The 21,801-nt window shown below is 38.9% G+C and overlaps 1 protein-coding gene across 3 annotated transcripts in view; it reads right to left on the bottom strand.

The window, feature by feature from the left end:
- Window positions 1-21,801, bottom strand: part of prdm15 (PR domain containing 15) — a 133,683-nt gene that overhangs the window by 39,856 nt on the left and 72,026 nt on the right. For all 3 annotated transcript variants that reach the window (XM_039744578.1, XM_039744577.1, XM_039744576.1), the window contains 6 exons: window positions 20,346-20,433; window positions 16,279-16,446; window positions 15,693-15,787; window positions 15,432-15,563; window positions 11,047-11,193; window positions 746-909 (listed from right to left, as the gene is read on the bottom strand). In XM_039744578.1, coding sequence (XP_039600512.1) covers window positions 746-909; window positions 11,047-11,193; window positions 15,432-15,563; window positions 15,693-15,787; window positions 16,279-16,446; window positions 20,346-20,433 — 794 coding nt within the window. The remainder of the gene's footprint in view (window positions 1-745; window positions 910-11,046; window positions 11,194-15,431; window positions 15,564-15,692; window positions 15,788-16,278; window positions 16,447-20,345; window positions 20,434-21,801) is intronic.

Here is a 21,801-nt window from a genome sequence, read left to right on the forward strand (position 1 = left end):
GTATGTCAAATAATACATTTTATCCAAAATATTGACATTACATCAAAAATTGACTTTCTATGCAAAATAAATCAAAAACATATCTAAAACATGAAATAGTTAAACTTAGTTTATGGCAAATTAACATATATATTTAGTTTTTTGGATAGTGCATGTACATAGATTATTATCTTCTACAGCACAGAGATAAGAAAGGCAGTGTTTTCATGCTGAGGTTCAGATAATGCCACAAAGGTCCTCCAGTAACTGCTTGCTCTATCCTTTGAAATCAACACAGCTTGCAAACCTGAATCTATTATTTACTTCCAGTAGAAGCCCATCTTATTAAAATAACGTATTTATGATTTTGAGGTTGAGAATAATGTAACATTTTCAAGAGTTCAGAATACTAGAACTAATACTTCCTAATTTTCTCAATACTTATTTGCTAGGATGAAGATGATATTTTAAAGATGAATAAATGTAATATAGGACATTGTTCAGATGAATAAAGGCAGTATATATACTATTAATGCAAATACTTTGATAATATGTCTAATAGCAGCTGTTGGCAAAAAACAAAAATGCTACTGCACCATGTGTAGAAACAGAGTTGTCAAGTCAATTATTACTGGACTAAATTTTTTTCCAAAAAGGTTGACTATTATATAATTCAAGAAACTTTACACTGAACTAATTTATAAATGCAATAATACCAGGGTTTGCTTTAAAATACTGCTTGTTATAAAAAGCATTAGTTACTCACCGCTGCACATTAGGATCAGGAAGATTCTCCCTGTGTATCACCATATGGGCATTGTAGGTGGCTTTTAAAGCAAACCTCCGATTACAGATATTGCAGCCATATCCTTTCTCCTTGTGAAGTTCCATAATATGCTTCAAATAATCTTTCCCTTTAGCAAAGGTTACCTTAAGCACAATAAATTTCATGTTAGAACATCAAAATAAAAACAAAAAAACTATATTAAGAACAGCAATGTTTATGGATATTTCATAATGAAATGTGACTTATTTTGCACAATAGAGTATAAATGGTGGGGCAATTAAACAAATACTAACCAATCATACAGTTTCAATTAATTATTAGTGTAAGTCATGTAAGTACATCAAAGTAAAAGGAAAATTCCTACAATAAAAAAATTATGATTTATTTGCCTTCTGAGTTAACTTTGATTTTATCCATGTATATTTTAAACAAAGAAAAGGCACTTACCCTGTAATTTGCAATACATGATTCTGAAGTGGTTATCTGGTTTATTTATTTTAAACATTACAAATCTTAATGTAACCCATACCCTCACAAGACACTGGTGCAGGTCTATACCATATAAACTTGACATTTGTGCCTATAACACACAACCACATTTTTGTTAAATCTGTGACTACACAGTCTCTAGAAGTAACATAAATGCTAAATTGAGCTTTTGGTATAATTTAAATAACTTTATTGCTAATGGAAGGCGTAACTGTAGTGGTACATATGATATCACTAACAGGCAATAAAATTAACTTTTATGACTAAACTAGGACTAAACTCAGAACAAAGTGAAATGGCTAGGAATAGGAAATGAAACTATTTGATGTTTGATGCCACAAGTGATATGCCAAAATAAAGCTTAAAATCTAAGTATTGAGCATTGCCAATACATTTAGTTTTATATTGGAAGTCACGGGTAGAAAGCTCCAGTAAGTCACTGTAGCAGTCCTGACTGCTGTATACAGTAAAAGTTGCACTGTATTTTTAAAATTTGTTTTGCATTCTAAGCAATGAATGAATCAGGTCAATGTTCACAATGAGCATTGTCTTTTTTATAATCAAGGATTTTGTACACACTTGTGAGCAATGTACTTTCGATATAGGGTATGAATAAAAAAAAAAAAAAAGGACTGATAAAATGTAATCTTCTTTTCAACAACAAAAACTGAAATAAGCTCTATTTATTTTGGCTTGATTTATGGTTCTAGGTACAATCAATCTGTTCTGGAAAAATCAGTCTTCAGAAAATCAGATTGTCTTTTTGGGTACTTATGTACTAAATGGATGGCACGGATGGCTAGTTCCCTTTTCTATTATTGTGACGCAAATCTGATTTTCGTATTTAACATTAGGCACCCAAAGGGGACATTAACATTAGGGACCTATAGACAACTATGCTCCACCCCCACTAACTTTAAGGTTAGTATTTGTGGTTGGAGTAGGTCAGTCTAATAATTTAAACTCCAAAAATTAAGCAACACTATAGTAGTACACAAGTCCCCTTTTTTGCTGCCAAATTTAGAGGCATTGGCTTTTGTGGAATGACAGAAATGAATGGTTCTCATGAGGAACTAAAAATAAGATTACAATGGTGGAAAGGGGCATACAGTGTACGAAACTGCATAACTTATCGAATAAACATTGTGAATAATAGTAGAAAAACACTATATCACTTCATACTACTTCTATCCATTTGTCTTAAGGAGTTGTTAATATACGAAGGCTGTCTTGTCATCAAGTCATTCAGCCTTTGGACTTTTTTTCAAATCAAGACACCTGGCAGTTGGACAATTAGAAAGAGTGGTAGACAAGAATGCTTATATTCATTTTGTACAAGAGAAACTTGTTTTGACAAAAATGATGATAACAACATGCTCCTTATCTCTACAGCTTCTTGCAAATTCTAAGTTAAATCAACATTAAAAGCTAAGCATGACCCATGCAAAGTACATTATTATCATTGTAAATCACCACTCTGAAGTCATTGTTGCTTGTACTTTTAAACATATTCTTTCAGTCACTACCCTAAGTTTGTGACTAGGGTCAAGGATGAGAATAAACACTGATCAGTAAATTCATAGCTTTGTATGCATACTTAGCTCCTTCGTCACCACCACTACCCAGGTTAATGTCTGGAAAACTGCATCTATACTGATTCATTCTCACAATCACTTCTCCCCTCACTATATGCAAATATACAGTTGTGCCAGAAAGTTTGTGAACCCTTTAGAATTTTCAACATTTCTGCTTAAAAATGACCTAAAACATCATCATATTTTCACTCAAGTCTTAAAAGTAGATAAAGAGAAACCAGTTAAAACAAATGAGACAAAAATATTATACTTGGACATTTATTTATTAAGGAAAATGAGCGATTATTACATATTTGTGAGTGGCAAAAGTATGTGAACCTTTGCTTTCAGTATCTGGTGTGACCCCACCTTTGCAGGAATAACTGCAACTAAACGTTTCCGGTAACTTTTGCTCATTCCTGCACACTGGCTTGGAGGAATTTTAGCCCATTCCTCCATACAGAACAGCTTCAACTCTGGGATGTTGGTGGGTTTCCTCACATTAACTGCTCGCTTCAGGTCCTTCCACAACATTTTGTTTGAATTAAGGTCAGAACTTTGACTTGGCCATTCCAAAACATTAACTTTATTCTTCTTTAACCATTCTTTGGTAGAACGACTTGTGTGCTTAGGGTCGTTGTCTTGCTGCATGACCCACCTTCTCTTGAGATTCAGCTCATGGACAGATGTCCTGACATTTTCCTTTAGAATTCTCTGATATAATTCAGAATTCATTGCTCCATCAATGAAGGCAAGCCGTCCTGGCCCAGATGCAGCAAAACAGGCCCAAACCATGATACTACCACCACCATGTTTCACAGATGGGATAAGATTCTTATGCTGAAATGCAGTGTTTTCCTTTCTCCAAACATAACGCTTTTCATTTAAACCAAAAAGTTCTATTTTGGTTTCATCCGTCCACAAAACATTTCTCTAATAGCCTTTTCTGGTTTGTCCACATGATCTTTAGCAAACTGCAGACAAGCAGCAATGTTTTTTTTTTTTTGGAAAGCAGTGGCTTTTTCCTTGCAACCCTGCCATGCACACCGTTGTGGTTCAGCGTTATCCTGATGGTGGACTCATGAGCATGAACATTAGCCAATGTGAGAGAGGCCTTCAGTTGCTTAGAAGTTACCCTAGGGTCCTTTGTGACCTCGCCGACTATTACACACCTTGCTCTTGGAGTGATCTTTGTTGGTCAACCACTCCTGGAGAGGGTAACAATGGTCTTGAATTTCCTCCATTTGTACACAATCTGTCTGACTGTGGATTGGTGGAGTCCAAACTCTTTAGAGATGGTTTTGTAACCTTTTCCAGCCTGATGAGCATCAACAATTCTTTTTTTGAGATCCTCAGAAATCTCCTTTGTTCGTGCCATACACTTCCACAAATGTGTTGTGAAGAGCAGACTTTGATAGATCCCTGTTCTTTAAATAACACAGGGTGCCCACTCACACCTGATTGTCATCCAACTGATTGAAAACACCTGACTCTAATTTCACATTCAAACTAACTGCTAATCCTAGAGGTTCACATACTTTTGCCACTCACAAATATGTAATATTCGATCATTTTCCTCAATAAATAAATGACCAAGTGTAATATTTTTGTCTCATTTGTTTAACTGGTTTCTCTTTATCTACTTTTAGGACTTGAGTGAAAATCTGATGATGTTTTAGGTCAAATTTATGCAGAAATAGAGAAAATTCTAAAGGTTTTCTATATATATATACATATACAGGTGCTGGTCATAAAATTAGAATATCATGACAAAGTTGATTTATTTCAGTAATTCCATTAAAAAAGTAAAACTTGTATATTAGATTCATTTATTACAGACAGACTGATGTATTTCAAATGTTTATTTCTTTTAATTTTGATGATTATAACTGACGTCAGTCATAAATATATATAAATAATATAAATAAAAGAATATATATATTTATATCTATAATAATAAAAGGCAAAGCCCTCACTGACTGACTGACTCACTAACTGACTCATCACTAATTCTCCAACTTCCCATGTAGGTAGAAGGCTGAAATTTGGCAGGCTTATTCCTTACAGCTTACTTACAAAAGTTAAGCAGGTTTCATTTAGAAATTCTACACGTAACGGTCATAAAGGTCGATAACTGTCGACAACGTCCGCCATGTTGAACTTTCTTATTTATGGCCCCATCTTCACGAAATTTGGTAAGCGGCTTCCCTGCGCTGACCAGAACCGATGTACGTACTTATTTCGGTGGTATGACGCCACTGTCGGCCGCCATATTGAACTTTCCAACGTCACTAATTCTCCAACTTCCCGTGTAGGTAGAAGGCTGAAATTTGGCAGGATCATTCTTTAATGCTTACTTACAAACGTTAAGCAGGTTTCATTTCGAAATTCTACACGTAACGGTCATAACGGTCAACAACTTCCGCCATGTTGAACTTTCTTATTCATGGCCCCATCTTCACGAAATTTGGTAGGCGGCTTCCCTGCGCTAACCGAAACCAATGTACATACTTATTTCAGTGGTATGACGCCACTGTCTGCCGCCATATTGAAGTTTCCAACGTCACTAATTCTCCAACTTCCCATGTAGGTAGAAGGCTGAAATTTGGTACTTATTTCGGTGGTATGATGCCACTGTCGTCCGCCATATTGAACTTTTCAACGATCTTTGTTACTTATGGGCCCATCTTCAAGAAATTTGGTACGCGGGTTCCCAACGCTAACTGAATCCTACTTACGCATATATATCGTCCATAGCCTGCACCTCGGTCACCGTGTGAGGCGGCGTTGGGTCCTCCATCCCAACACCTCCCACGTTGTTGGCTGCCTGCCTATATAAGGCCGTCCGTCGCTCCAGTCTCTACATTCCCTTCATTGCTTCGCCACGGGATTCACGTCTCCCTGCTGATAACTACAGCCTTTTTATTTAATCCACGGCTTCTCCGCTGTTTTATTGTTCATTTATTACGATTATAGTTATTGTGTAGTTATTTTAGACTTACTTTACATTGTTCAGGTACCCATTTCCTTTATCATTCCAACCGTACCCCCATTAACATGTCTATCGAGGTGATCACCATCGATCAAAGAACTGTCACTTACCGAGTGGTTTCCATGCCCGGAGATGGTGCCTGCCTTTTCCATTCTCTGTGTTACATATTGCACGGCCATATCAGGCTCACTCTTGATATCCGAAGGAACATTGTGTCTTATGTATTGAATGACTGGGACAGGATCAAGGTGTGGACTGATGACGGTACAGGAGATAATTATACTACACAGGAGCACTATAACAGTGAAATGCTTCAGCCCTTCACCTATTGTTCTGCATTTGAGTTGATGGCTGCCGCTGAATTGTTCGGTTGTCGCTTTCAAGTGTACCGAAATGGCCAAATATTTTACACCTTTGAACTGCCAATGCCTCTTAAACATCTTATATTCACAGGTGACGATTTGAGTAGTGGACACTTTGATGTTTAAACTTTTAAAAGCTGGATGCGAAGTTATCAATGAAATCGGTTTTATGCTTACGCTTGATAGATGCCGAATGTCACTTCAACACAACAAGTCCTGCAAATACTAACGTAATTGAAACAAACCATGAAACTCAAACCGATTATGACAGCAGCAATCCAAGCTGGCAAGATTGCTTTTCACATGGCCAACTATACGTTGCATGCTCAAGAGTAAGCTCAGCGCACAGCTTGGTCATATTACAACCGGAGGGCCGAACTGACAACATGGCATACAAAGAGATCCTTAACAAATAATTATTGGTGTAATTTCCCTTAGTTTATAAAGGTTTACTTTTCTTCTTGATAAAAATTTTAAGGCAGTAATTCGCCGCTGCGAAGTGTGGGTATTTTGCTAGTATATATATATATATATATATATATATATATATATATATATATATATATATATATATATATATATATATATATATATATATATATATATAAACACAGTTTCACTGAACACACATCAGAATGACTAAAAAGGAGGAAAATTTAAACAAAACAAAGCTGAACAATTTGTTGGCTGAAACTACTCAGTGTTAGTTAGAGAGTGTTAGAGAGTGGATGTACAGCATTGTTCATAACAACACTCAGCTTTGTTTTAATTCTCTCCATTGCTGCTACCTCCAGTGAGTCCAAAGAACAAAGAATTCTTATTTTATCACCAGCAGTGCATCTTTGTGAACATGTCAACATTCTTTTAAAAGCACTTGATGACCATTAAATAGATATAAATTTGATCAAGGTTTTATAATAATAGACCTAATTGTCTATTAAAAGGTGAGTCTAGAGTACAGAATCCATACAACTAGAGCACCCATGTACACAGTTAGCATTTTTCTTTTAAACTTTTTCATTTAGTGAGGTCCTAGAAGAACTTTGCTTGTTGGGGCAAACTTTTATTATTGACTTCAAGTCCTATATATCATACACTCTTTCATATATAACTGTTTTTTCCCTCCTCATCTTTTCTGACTGTTTCTTCACTAGTTTTGCATTTGGCTACAGTCAGTGTCACTACTGGTAGCATGAGGCGATACCTGGACCCTACAGAGGTTGCACAGGTAGTCCAACTTCTCAGGATGGCACATCAATACGTGTCATTGCCAGAAGGTTTGCTGTGTCTCCCTGCACAGTCTCAAGGGCATGGAGGAGATTCTAGGAGACAAGCAGTTACTCTAGGAGAGCTGGAGAGGGCCATAGAAGGTCCATAACCCATCAGCAGGACCAGTATCTGCTCCTTTGGGCAAGGAGGAACAGGATGAGCACTGCCAGAGCCCTACAAAATGACCTCCAGCAGGCCACTGGTGTGAATGTCTCTGACCAAACAACCAGAAAGACTTCATGAGGGTGACCCAAGGGCCCCATGTCCTCTAATGGGCCCTGAGCTCACTGCCCAGCAGCATGCAGCTCGATTGGCATTCACCATAGAATACCAGAATTGGCAGATGCACCACTGGTGCCCTGTGCTTTTTACAGATGAGAGCAGGTTCACCCTGAACACGTGACAGAAGTGAAAGGGTCTGGAGAAGCCATGGAGAACATTATGCTGCCTGTAACATCATTCAGCATGAGCAGTTTGGTGGTGCGTTAATGATTGTCTGGGGAGGCATATCCATGGAGGGTCACACAGACCGCTACAGGCTTGACAAAGGCACCTTGGCTGCCAGTAGGTATCAGGATGAAATCCTTGGACCCATTGTCAGACCCTATGCTGGTACAGTGGCTCCTGGTGCACGACAATTCCTGGCCTCATGTGGTGAGAGTATGCAGGCAGTTCCTGGAGGATGAAGGAATTGATACCATTGACTGGCCACCACACTTTCCTGACCTAAATCCAATAGAACACCTCTGGGACATTATGTTTTGGTCCATCCAATGCCACCAGGTTGCACCTCAGACTGTCCAGGAGCTCAGTGATGCCCTGGTCCAGATCTGGGAGGAGGTCCCCCACAACACCATCTGTCATCTCATTAGAAGCATGCACCGATGTTGGGGATTTTTGGGGCGTCTTTGAATTCAGGGCTCTGTAGGTTGATCATTTTCATTTCCATCAAACGATGTGGCATCCTTTCGTTCCTAACACATTACCCAGTCGATATCCAGGAGGATTTCTTTTTCCCATTGAGATCTGATGTGTTTTCAAAGTGTTCCTTTAATTTTTTTGAGCAGTTTATATATATGTGGTAAGTCTACTCAGTTAACACTGATTGTGGCTTTTTCCTGAATTTAATAACAATTGTAGGGGAGATTTCATAGTAGGTTGCATAAAGAATGATGTGATCATCATGGATTAGCTGATTTATCTTAACATGTGCAGAAGATAAATTTCTACTGACATTTTCTCTCCAGTCAATGAAAATAAACACTACTTAAAATCAATTTAAAAAAAACCAAAACTTCAGCCATTATTATATCACTTTCACATGAATTAATTACTACCACAGTAACTCAAGATGTTTTCATTATGTAACAATACGATTTTCATATCAAGTCTGTCAGAAAAATCACTTTGTCAGGTTTGTGACATTTGCTGTGATGTGATTTATGTTTTTATCAGTACCTGAATGATATATTTTTGGATAACAACAATGTCATATACTTAATACTTTCATTTTCCAAATCTTTCCCTCATTTGTATATTTGCCCCAAATTAAAGGCTACCTTTGTAAAATTAAAGTTGTCAATTTAAGATTATTATATCAGAAATGCTATAAAACAGTCTTTTTCTTTTATTTTCAAGCTGCTTTGATCAGATTTTGTTGTTACTTATGCCTGTGTATTCATATAGAATTAGTCACTGAATTGAACTAACTGGAAAAAAAATATTCCTTCCATTCAGTAATAATTCAGCATCATAACATTCAAATATACTGTATGTTATTTCATATGGGCGGCACGGTGGCGCAGTGGTAGCGCTGCTGCCTCGCAGTTAGGAGACCCAGGTTAAGCTTCCGGGTCCTCCCTGCGTGGAGTTTGCATGTTCTCCCCGTGTCTGTGTGGGTTTCCTCCCACAATCCAAAGACATGCAGGTTAGGTGGATTGGCGATTCTAAATTGGCCCTAGTGTGTGCTTGGTGTGCGGGTGTGTTTGGTGTGTCCTGCGGTGGGTTGGCACCCTGCCCAGGATTGGTTCCTGCCTTGTGCCCTGTGTTGGCTGGGATTGGCTCCAGCAGACCCCCGTGACCCTGTATTCGGATTCAGCGGGTTAGAAAATGGATGGATGGTTATTTCATTTATGCTTTAGTCACATCTGCTATACTATTAAACTAATTAACATTACTTTAGTTAAAAACAACTGAATAATACAAATTTGCAGTATTTGCTCATTTGTTTTCAGGAATTAAGTGTGTCATTTCAGTAGCCCTACATGTTTCTGAGATTATATGATTCCATTAAAAGTGCACGTTGTATTGCTGGGGAGATTTGCCTTATAATATTATAAGCTGAGCCACTGGTCAATGTGGAAGTTTTGAAACACTACATACATTTTATTTTGGAATGATACAGGGATGTGTGTGAGGTTGGATCTAATCTTGCACCCAGTTTAGCCAGAATAGGCACTGACTCCCAGTGATCCTGAACTGGACATGGTTGTCAGATATAGTTGTTTATTCAGCCATCCTTTTTCTAAGTTCATAAGGATAAATTCAAAACATACATCCTTTTATCATGGCTATATCTGATAGTGTATTAAAACTAAATAATCTTGCCACTCACTTATCTGACAGTTAATCGGTCATATCATTGAGCTCTCAAAGCATGCAATAATCATGTCTTTACTTTTCAACTAATTCTATAATGGCATAAAATTACCAAAATTAAACCTTGTGTTGCTTTAAAAGCAGAGTAGGACTTTTCCACTTTGCTAAATTAAACCATGCAGTATTTAAAAAAAAATCTCTGCTGGTGAAAAGAAAGTTATTAATCAAAAGATGTGTACCTGCAAATTAGTTTTAGTTAGTGGGTTGACAAAGAGAATGTGGATGCTTGAACATCATATTTTACCATAATAATGATACACAAACCAACTGTTATTCCTTTACTATATAAACAAATACACAACAACCACAACTTCATATGCAACATCCAAAACTGTTTATCACCTTAAAGGTTTGTGAGAGTGGCTTGTCTAACTTGCTAAAGGTACAGAAGTAGTCATATTTTCATTAGTTTCTGAAAAATATTCTTCAATGGCCAAAGCTAACCTAAATAAATCTGAACATATTGTATGTTATGGGAAATTGCTTTTGCTGGTTTAGAATTATAGACTATTTTAGGCTTATTTTTACCTAGTTACCAATATAATAATATAATAATAAGGTCATGTCTTTAACAATATCTGCTGGAAAATAATCTGAGAAGCTTAAGTTAATGCCAATCAAATAGTAGAACTTAATCTCATACATAAAATGCTCCACTAGTCCAATAATCTCTTCAGCGTAGGGAGTCTATCTAATCTAATCAAATATGGAGTTAATTACTAAAAGGAAATACACTAATGTAGAATGGTATGCAAGGTGAAAGTTTGCCCCTAATTCGCTAAATTGCTAAGGTTTTCTAGTACGTCTAATAATGAGCTTATGCATATTTGAAATTCTAGAAACCCTGAGTGATCAACGAAATGTCAAAGTTATGTTGGACAGAGAATTGTTTACAAGAGTCTATCACAATACCAACACACCCACTCATTTAGTTACCTGACATCTTTTGCAGCTGTACTTATGAATCTCTACTTCATCATCCTCTTTATCTTCTTCAAAATTGTCTTCATCATCATCATCAACTGAAATGCCAATTTTGCCAATGAACTCCTCTCTTTGTTGTTCATCCATAAGAGCAATATCCTGAGTTACAAAGGAGGATGTACCAATTTTAGCTTGTTACTAATAGCATTATTGTTTCTAATTGCATTGAATCTTTTAATTTAGTTCCAGCATACTTTCAAAACCCCAGTTCTTTAGGTCAAAGACATAAAATGTTTGGTCTAGGGCTGCAACAACTAGTGATCATTATAAATAATAGTTGATTATTAAAAACGTTGGAAAAGATCACTTTCATCGATTAGTTGATTACATTATTAAGTTGCACACTGTGTGCTGTGCAATTGCAGCATTACTTCATTCAGTTGTGAACACATTTGAAAAAAAGCAGATGGCATGCAATTACCAAAAAAGACAGTGTAACCTAGGATTTCCAGAGTTTGGAAGAACTTCATTTTGAATGCAGAAAGAAAAACATTGTGAGTTGCAAAATTTGTGGTTATGACCTCGCATGGCATGGGAACACAACAGAGATACACAAACATTTAAACAAGAAGGAGTAAGACACTCTGTCATCATTGTAAGTTGAATGTTACTTTAGCACTATGTGATATACATGATATGAATACAACCTCTGCTAGGCTAGCATAATGACATAATTTCCTGCCCCCAATAATGCAAATAAAACAGTAACATATGAGTTTCATGATAGGTGTATAAAAAATGTGTCATTAGCCACTAGTTAGTAAACATTCAGATTTTAACTTGCAATATCTGCTAAATTACAGTGCTGCATTACACGCTTGCATTCACATGTAACATTAACATGTGTCTTTACAAAAAAATGGGTGTGAAGAAATGCAAGTCCCTGTCTGAGCAGAAAACTTTTTTTTTTCTTTTCAGTCTTGTGTGCAAATTAAATCAAAATCTCAGTGAGATTGCTGCTGTGAATCTCACAGTATATCAACCATGACTGAAAGCAGTATCATGCATTCTGAGTCAAAAGACAGGAGCGAGGTGGAAAAGCAAAAGTTCAAGCCTAGTTGGCTATTGGACTTCAAATGACATTTAAACAATCTGGAGGATGACGCGAGAATGTGCAAGTGCTGCTGTAGCAAGCCTATTTTAGCTGGTAAAACAGATATTATGGCAAGATCACAGTTTTAAAACGTGAAAATCTAAGAGCACATTTCAGTAAAGGAAATACCGCAAATAGTCTGAACATTTCCCCAGCATATGACAACTAATTTCAAACATTACTGTAGACTTTAACAAAAAATAAAAAGTTTTTGTTGTCATGATGGTACAACAGATTCTTCTGTGTTGGAATATTTGGATATATTTACATGATGCTTTGCGAGAAACTGAAAAAAATAAACAAAAACTTAAAATACGTGTTCAATTTTGAATACATAAGGGAAATTGCGAGTGTAGTTCATTTATTGAAAACTGCTCATTTTTTTTAAGGAAATCTTGCGTGCGTGTATGTTTCATTGCACAACCAAAGCCAGTAGTGCTACTAAGTGTTTTATTTCTTTTTATTACTATTTATTTTCAATTTATTATTATATACATGCTGTATAAAAATCTGTATTTTTTTTAAAATATCTACAAGTAGTTCATTTAAAAAATACATTTCTGAAATTTTATACAAATCTCTTTATTTGGTGAAAAGTTCATACACTATTCATTTAATATCAAATTATTTTTTTAACAATCCAACTAATCGATTAATTGGCAGAAAAATTACTAGATTAATTGATTATCAAAATAATTGTTAGTTGTAGCCCTAGTTTTGACCTTACTTAAATAAATGTGACTTAAGTATTTCATGTTGCTGTTAACACACAGGCAAAGCATTAAGAAAATATTTCTTCTACATGCAGTAACAAAGTTTTTTAAATAAAAGCAATATTTATAAGGAGTACAAATCAGAGGGGTCCCAGGGGAGTCTGGGACTGCCTAATCAAACCTTGGTTTCACTAAAAGAATGAAAGTCAGAATTGGAGATTGAGTTGATAATTACTCTCAAAAGATGTCATGACATTAGAGCAGCTGTGTAGACACATGTGGGCAATTGCCCACTCACTCCAACTATCCAAAATTACCTGACGAGTAATCACAGAAGCAATTCAATGCTCTGCTAAGTAATGTTATTTATAGCATAAACAGAAACTAAATATTAATAAATACGAACAAGCACAATTACCTGCATATAACCTGACAATAGACTTGGGATGTTGTGATGTTTGTTATTCTTGCAAGCATTTCAAAATCAGTCAATGATACTCTTGTTCAATGATGAAATGTGCAGGTGACTTTTTTCTTCTTCAAACTGTGTACAAAAAAAATGCTACTCTAGCATCTAAAAATGTGAACAAACGTGTGTGCCTTAGCAACTGGTTGAATGTTATGAATGAAAAATAATGATTACAGTAGGCTTGAGCAATGTTACTGACATGTCCAAAATATTGTGTTTTGTCTGTCATAATTTTGACAATAAATGGAATTTCTAAAATCCTCTGGGAATTATTTCCAGTATATCATGATACTGACATTAATTATTATATTTATAGCTGTTCTGATGATGTAGTAACTATACATGTTTACATAATTAAGATCTGATTTATAAAATTAAAAGTCCCATTTTAGCTCAAAATATCTCAAGGGTTAAAGCTCAAGTAAAATTTGGTCATGGTTCAAAATATATGGCCAAAGAAAAACAATGAGGCCACAACTCTCCATGGTATTTAAAAAACACTAAATAATACTATTATTTAACGTGTTTACATCACAATAACTTCACTAATTTAAAAATGTTCTGCATTAATAACATCACAAAAAAAAATTAAAATTAGTCTTGAATGGTGTTAATCTGAAATACAATTTGCGCTTTAGTTTAATTTCATGCCCCTAACATTTTTGAAATGCAACTTTACAAGCGTTTTTGTTAATCCACTAAGGAGTAAACCAGCTAATGTAAAAGGATAAAGACAAATGTGAAACACCCATATTCAATGTCATATCTGTCTGTGTCTACATGTAGCAACGTGGATCCTAGTGTGCTGAACTCTTTGAAATTTGGTTCACTTATTTGTGAAGGAAATTTCTCAGGATTGTTAATTTTTCAGTGAGATAACTGAAAACAGAATGATTTTTTTAATGAAAAAAATAAATTTTTTGAAATTTTAAAAACTGAGCTATATGGTATTGACTTTTTTTAAATAGTCTTAAAATAACTAGTAGAGAGGAGATGAATGTGGGAAATAGTGCATTTGCACTTAAATACCAAGCACATATTGTTGTCATTATTTAAAAAGCACTGTCAAATTTTTAAAATTGTCTATCTTAAATTGTGTGACCTCAATTACCAGTTAATTTATTTCTTTCAAATTCAATGTGAAACATATTATTTCACTTTTATATTTCCCTCTTTTACCCATTACGATACCCACTCCTGGTGGCAAAACAGCAGTCTTGCACATGGTTGAAAACGTTCCATCACGTCAACAACCTGCAGAAAATGCTGCAATACCAAATCACTTATCCTGATGCTTGAAGTCGTAAGGAGGTAAAATGATCCTCGTAAATAATAAAAAAAAAAAGGCAAAAAAAAAAAAAAAAAAAGTAATTTAACTTATCTAGAAATGAATGGGGGATGGCAACCACCAAGTATCTTTTTGTAAGCCATTATACATTCAGTGAAAAAAGTACTGTGTTTTATGTTATACTAAAAACAACTTCGAAAAAACGAATGCAGGCTATTTTCCACAACATTCAAAGCTCCATGAGCAGACTGTGAATGTTATACCATGATTGCATTTTGTAACTTTTTCATAGGTTACAAATATACTACACTTGGCAGTATAAGCTCTCATTTTTTTATTTCAGTTAAGTACATTTTATTAATTTTGAATATCATTCATTTTATCAACATTAAGAACAACTACTTGACATAATTTTAGGCCATTCTGCCCTTAGTTTCCTTAAATAATAAACATATATCCATCCATCCATTATCCAACCCACTATATCCTAACTACAGGGTCATGGGGGTCTGCTGGAGCTAATCCCAGCCAACACAGGGTTCAAGGCAGGAAACAAACCCTGGGCAGGGCGCCAGCCCACCACAGGGCGCACGCACACACCCACACACCAAGCACACACTTGGGACAATTTAGGATCGCCAATGAGCCTAACCTGCATGTCTTTTGACTGTGGGAGAAAACAATAAACATGTACTGTATATGTAAGAATAAATGTATGTTTATTAGGGTATATTTATGTAGTTTCATATGTAAACAAATCTATTTTCTACAGACCTTAAAATGCACATGAATATGATCCCGTAACACATCCACGCGGTAGAACTTACGACCACAAATCTCACAAGTGTATTTTTTATCTCCATGAGTTAAGAGATGTTTGTTCATGTTACTCCTGCACGAAAATACCTGAACAGAGAGGGAAAAAATGAAATTACTTCAGATAATTTAAAAAAGATAAGGAAATAATAGTGGTAAAATGGGAGGTGTCCGCCACTTTCACAAGCTAATATGGCATTTAAATAATTCTACGATTACCTTTCCACATACAGGACAGGCTGAAGGCTCTTTCCTGTATTTACTAACTTCTTCGCCATTTGCTTCAAGTTCTTCCCTTTTCATATGTTTTGGACCTTGTGAATTAAAAGTGCACAATTTAAAGCAAGTTAAACATACAAATAACAAACAGCATTTGGTTATTGTATACAAATTGTACTACTAGTTTACAGACAAACCAAAATAGTCTGCATTTAAAAAAACGGTGTAAGACATAGACACTTATTTCCTATTACCTTAATGAATGTGCTTAGATATATCATACTGATTTCTTATCAGGTGCGATTCGGAAATTAAAATACAAGTGTATTTTTTAAAATCTGTTTTTTTGTGTATATTAAATTGACATATATGATTAAAAAATTCCAGCCATATATGATTTCTGCAGAACATACTTTTTTAATTCAATTTAATGACTGGTCTAAAGTTTAACAGTATTTTGGCTGTATGTCTTTCAGTAAAAGAACAGCTGATAATTCCATAATTCACATTTTCTCTCAAAGTGAAATATTGTGGCAAGTTAACATAGAGACTTTGATTAAAAAAACACCAAGAGATCAATACCTACCCACAATATGCCTCCTTTGATGGTCTTGCATAACATCCTTTCTGTAAAACATTTTATTGCAGATCTCGCAAGCATACATTTTTTCTCCGTGCTTTTTCTTATGCTTGGAAAGGTTGCTATTTGTAGAGAAAAATCTAGAACAAATCTCACACTGAAATGTTTTGTCATCTAAATAAAGAATAATAAATAAATAATGCACCTTAACAGGACTAACTCAAGTAATTAATCAGAAGCTTCACAAAATCATAAACTCTGTGTATTTTGCTAAAAAACATTTACATTAACATAAAACAGATCCTAACCAGCAAAATACAATAATTCAAGAAATCAGGAAATAGCACTTTAAAAAGCAATGAGTACTACATGCTAATTAAATAATAATAATAATTCTTCTCCTCCTTGAACCGTCACCGTATCGGGGTTTGCGTGTCCCAATGATCCTAGGAGCTATGCTGTCCGGGGCTTTATGCCCCTGGTAGGGCCACCCAAGGCAAACTGGTCCTAGGTGAGGGATGAGACAAAGAGCGGTTCAACAAACCTCCAATGAAGAAAAACTTTGGACAACGTTTTCCCTTGCCGGGCGCTGGTCACCGGGCCCCTCTGGAGCCAGGCCTGGAGGTGGGGCTCGATGGCGGCGCCTGGTGGCGGGCCTGCACCCATGGGGCTCGGCCGGGCACAGCCCGAAGAGGTAACGTGGGTCCTCCTCCCCATGGGCTCACCACCTATGGGAGGGGCCAAGGAGGTTGGGTGCAGTGTGAGTTGGGTGGTGGCGAAGGCAGGGACCTTGGCGGTCTGATCCTCGGCTACAGAAACTGGCTCTTGGGGCGTGGAATGTCACCTCTCTGAAGGGAAGGAGCCTGAGCTAGTGCGAGGTCGAGAGGTTCCGCTAGATATAGTCGGACTCACCTCGACGCACAGCTTGGACTCTGGAACCAATCTCCTTGAGAGGGGCTGGACTCTCTACCACTCTGGAGTTGCCCCCGGTGAGAGGCGCCGAGCAGGTGTGGGCATACTTATTGCCCCCCGACTTGGAGCCTGTGCATTGGGGTTTACCCCGTGGAGAGAGGGTGGCCTCCCTCCGCCTCGGGTGGGGAAGGGTCCTGACTGTTGTTTGTGCATATGCCAACAGCAGTTTGGAGTATCCACCCTTTTGGAGTCTCTGGAGGGTTGCTAGAGGGCATACCTTCTGGGGATTCCCTCGTTTTGCTGGGAGACTTCAATGCTCACGTGGGCAATGACAGTGAGACCTGGAAGGGCGTGATTGGGAGGAATGGCCCCGATCTGAACCCGGGCGGTGTTTTGTTATTGGACTTCTGTGCTCGTCATGGATTGTCCATAACGAACACCATGTTCAAGCATAAGGGTGTTCATATGTGCACTTGGCACCAGGACACCCTAGGCCTCAGGTCGATGATCGACTTTGTGGTCGTGTCGCCGGACTTGCGCCATATGTCTTGGACACTTTCGGGTGAAGAGAGGGGCGGAGCTGTCAACTGATCACCACCTGGTGGTGAGTTGGCTTCGATGGTGGGGGAAGATGCCGGTCAGACCTGGTAGGCCCAAACGTGTTGTGAGGGTCTGCTGGGAACGGCTGGCAGAGTCCCCTGTCAGAAGTAGCTTCAACTCCCACCTCCGGCAGAACTTCAACCACGTCCCGAGGGAGGTGGGGACATTGAGTTTGAATGGGCCATGTTCCGTGCCTCTATTGTTGAGGCGGCTGACCGGAGCTGTGGCCGCAAGGTGGTCGGTGCCTGTCGTGGCGGCAATCCCGAACCCGTTGGTGGACACCGCGTGAGGGATGCCGTCAAGCTGAAGAAGGAGTCCTATAGGACTTTTTGTCCTGTGGGTCTCTGGAGGCAGCTGATAGGTACCGCAGGCCAAGCGGAACGCGGCTTCGTTGTTGCTGAGGCAAAACTTCGGGCATGGGAGGAGTTTGGAGAGGCCATGGAGAACGACTTTGGACGGCTTCGAGGAGATTCTGGTCCACCGTCCGGCGTCTCAGGAGGGGGAAGCAGTGCAGTGTCAACACCGTATATGGTGGGGATGGTGCGCTGCTGACCTCACTTCGGGTTATGGGTCGGTGGGAGGAGTACTTGAAGACCTCCTCAATCCCACTAACATGCCTTCCAATGAGGAAGCAGAGCCTGGGGACTCTGAGGTGGGCTCTCCCATCTCTGGGACTGAAGTCACCGAGGTGGTCAAAAAACTCCTTGGTGGCAGGGCCCTGGGGGTGGATGAGATCGCCGAGTTCCTTAAGGCTCTGGATGTTGTAGGACTGTCTTGGTTGACACGTCTCTGCAACATCGCATGGACATCGGGACAGTGCCTCTGGATTGGCAGACCGGGGTGGTGGTCCCCTCTTTAAAAGGGGACGGAGGGTGTGTTCCAACTATAGAGGGATCACACTCCTCAGCCTCCCTGGAAAAGTCTATTCGGGGTTCTGGAGAGGAGGGTCCGTCGGATAGTCGAACCTCGGATTCAGGAGGAACAGTGTGGTTTTCGTCCTGGTCGCGAACAGTGGACCAGCTCTTCACCCTTAGCAGAGTCCTGGAGGGTGCATGGGAGTTTGCCCGACCGGTCTACATGTGTTTTGTGGACTTGGAAAAGGCATTCGACCGTGTCCCTCGGGAATCCTGTGGGGGTGCTCGGGAGTATGGGGTACGGACCCCTGATAAGAGCTGTTCGGTCTCTGTACAACCGGTGTCAGAGCTTGGTCCGCATTGCCGGCAGTAAGTCGAGCCCGTTTCCAGTGAGAGTTGGACTCCGCCAGGGCTGCCCTTTGTCACCGATTCTGTTCATAACTTTTATGGACAGAATTTCTAGGCGCAGCCAGGGTGTTGAAGGGGTCGGTTTGGTGGACTCAGGATTGGGTCACTGCTTTTGCAGATGATGTTGTCCTGTTTGCTTCATCAGGCCGTGATCTTCAGCTCTCTGGATCGGTTCGCAGCTGAGTGTGAAGCGGCTGGGATGAGAATCAGCACCTCCAAATCCGAGCATGGTCCTCAGCGGAAAAGGGTGGAGTGCCCTCTCAGGGTTGGGGAGAGATCCTGCCCCAAGTGGAGGAGTTCAAGTATCTCGGGGTCTTGTTCACAGTGAGGGAAGAATGGAGCGTGAGATCGACAGGCGGATCGGTGCGGCATCAGTGATGCGGCTCTGCATCGGTCTGTCGTGGTGAAAAAGGAGCTGAGCCGTAAGGCAAAGCTCTCAATTTACCAGTCGATCTACGCTCCTACCCTCACCTATGGTCATGAGCTATGGGTAGTGACCAAAGAACGAGATTGCGAATACAAGCGGCTGAAATGAGTTTCCTCCGCAGGGTGTCTGGGCTTTCCCTTAAAGATAGGGTGAGAAGCTCAGTCATCCGGGAGGGGCTCAGAGTAGAGCCGCTGCTCCTCCGCATCGAGAGGAGTCAGATGAGGTGGCTCGGGCATCTGATCAGGATGCCTCCTGGACGCCTCCCTGGTGAGGTGTTCCGGGCACGTCCAACCGGGAGGAGGCCCGGGGAAGACCCAGGACACGCTGGAGGGACTATGTCTCCCGGCTGGCCTGGGAACGCCTTTGGGATTCTCCCGAAGAGCTGGAAGAAGTGGCCGGGGAGAGGGAAGTCTGGGCCTCTCTGCTTAAGCTGCTGCCCCTGCGACCCGACCTCGGATAAGCGGAAGAGGATGGATGGATGGATAATAATTCTTTACATTTATGTAGTGCTTTTTATTTTCATATTGAGAGGGGAGCCACTTCAACCACCACTAATGTGTAGCATCCACCTGGATGATGCAACAGTAGCCATTTTTGGGCCAGTACGTTCACCAAACATTAGCTGCAACCAAAGCTTTTCCTACAAGGTCTCCCATCCAAGTGCTGGCCAGGCATGAACATGCTTAGCTTCATGTCAAAGACAATAACGTTAACTCATAAAGACACATTGATGCTGTGCATTTAAACAAAACAAGACAACACCCAGAATTCTGTGCCTATAGGCAATCACGGTGACAAAAAAAGAAGCCCTAAATGAAAACTTAAGAAAAGATTCTTATTTTAAAATGAAGACAGATAAACATCCCACTAACCTGTTCTACAATTGTGGAACTTAAGAGCACTTTCCACTCTAAACGCCTTCTCACATATAACACATTTGAACCTATAGTCCAAGTCAACCTGCGGTCAATTACAAAAAAAGAATAAAAAATACTACATTTGTAAAGAAACTAGTATAATCAATATTTGCTTCAATTATCCTCAATGTCTACTTAAACTCTAATGTCAGTTGTTTCTTCTCAGTGTAACAAAGTTGCTCCTGTAAAGCTAATCAAAGTAGTGATATAGTAAGTAACATGAAAAACTATTTCAAAGTTTACAGTTTAAACAAATTTACTGAATTTTGCATTGCTCATATCTAGAATTTTGTATTATATAATCAATAACTTTATTAAAAATAAAATAAATTGACATACAATTATTTTGTGTAAACAATATTGTAATTGTATCCCACAGTGCTCTTTCTTTCAAGACAATTGCACACATACAGTCAAAGTAAAAAGTATGTGAACCCTTTGGAATTATCTGGTTTACTGCATGAATTGGTCATAAAAAGTGATCTGATCTTCATTTAAGTCACAGGTACTGATATACACAATGAGCTTAAGCCAGTGACACACAAAAAAATCTACTCTTTCATGTCTATTTTACAAACACATTCAACGTTCACAGTGGTAGTGGAAAAAGTAAGTGAACCTTGGGATTTAATAACTGGTTGGCCCTCCTTTGGCAGCAATGACCTCTAGCAAGCGCTTCCTGTAACTGCAGATCAGCAGATCAGACCTGCACATCGTGTGGGGGGGATTTTAGCCCATTCTTCCCTGTAGAACTGCCTTAACTCTTCCATATTCTTTGGTTGTCTTCTGTGTATGGCTCTCTTCAAGTCATTCCACAGCATCTCAGTAGGATTGAGATTTGGGCTCTGACTGGGCCACTCCAAAAGGCGGAGTTTGTTCTTCTGAAGCCATTTTGCTGTGGATTTGCTGTTATGTTTGGGGTCATTGTCCTGTTGCATCACCCAGCCTTGAGCTTAAATTGATGGACAGACACCCTCACATTATCCTGGAGAATTTGTTGATAAACTTGTGAATTCATTTTCCCCTCAATGATGGCAAGCTGTCCAGACCCTGATACAGCAAAGCAGGCCCAAATCATGATGTTCCCTCCACCATACTTTACTGTAGGGATGATGTTTTGATGTTGATATGCAGTGCCCTTTTTACGCCAAATGAAGTTCTGCTTGTTCCTCCCAAATAGTTCAATTTTAGTTTCATCACTCCACAAAACATTTTCCCAGTACCATTGTGGAGTGTCCAAGTGCTCTTTTGCAAACTTCAGGCATTCAGCAATGTTCTTTTTTGATAGCAGTGGCTCCCTTCTTGGTGTCCTGCCATGGACTCCTTTCTTGTTCAATGTTTTGTGTATAGTTGACTAATGAACAGAGATGTTAGCCAGTTCTAATGACTTCTTCAAGTCCTTTGCTGTCAC

This window comes from Polypterus senegalus, chromosome 2 (genome assembly GCF_016835505.1).
Source record: "Polypterus senegalus isolate Bchr_013 chromosome 2, ASM1683550v1, whole genome shotgun sequence".
Lineage (NCBI taxonomy): Eukaryota > Metazoa > Chordata > Cladistia > Polypteriformes > Polypteridae > Polypterus > Polypterus senegalus.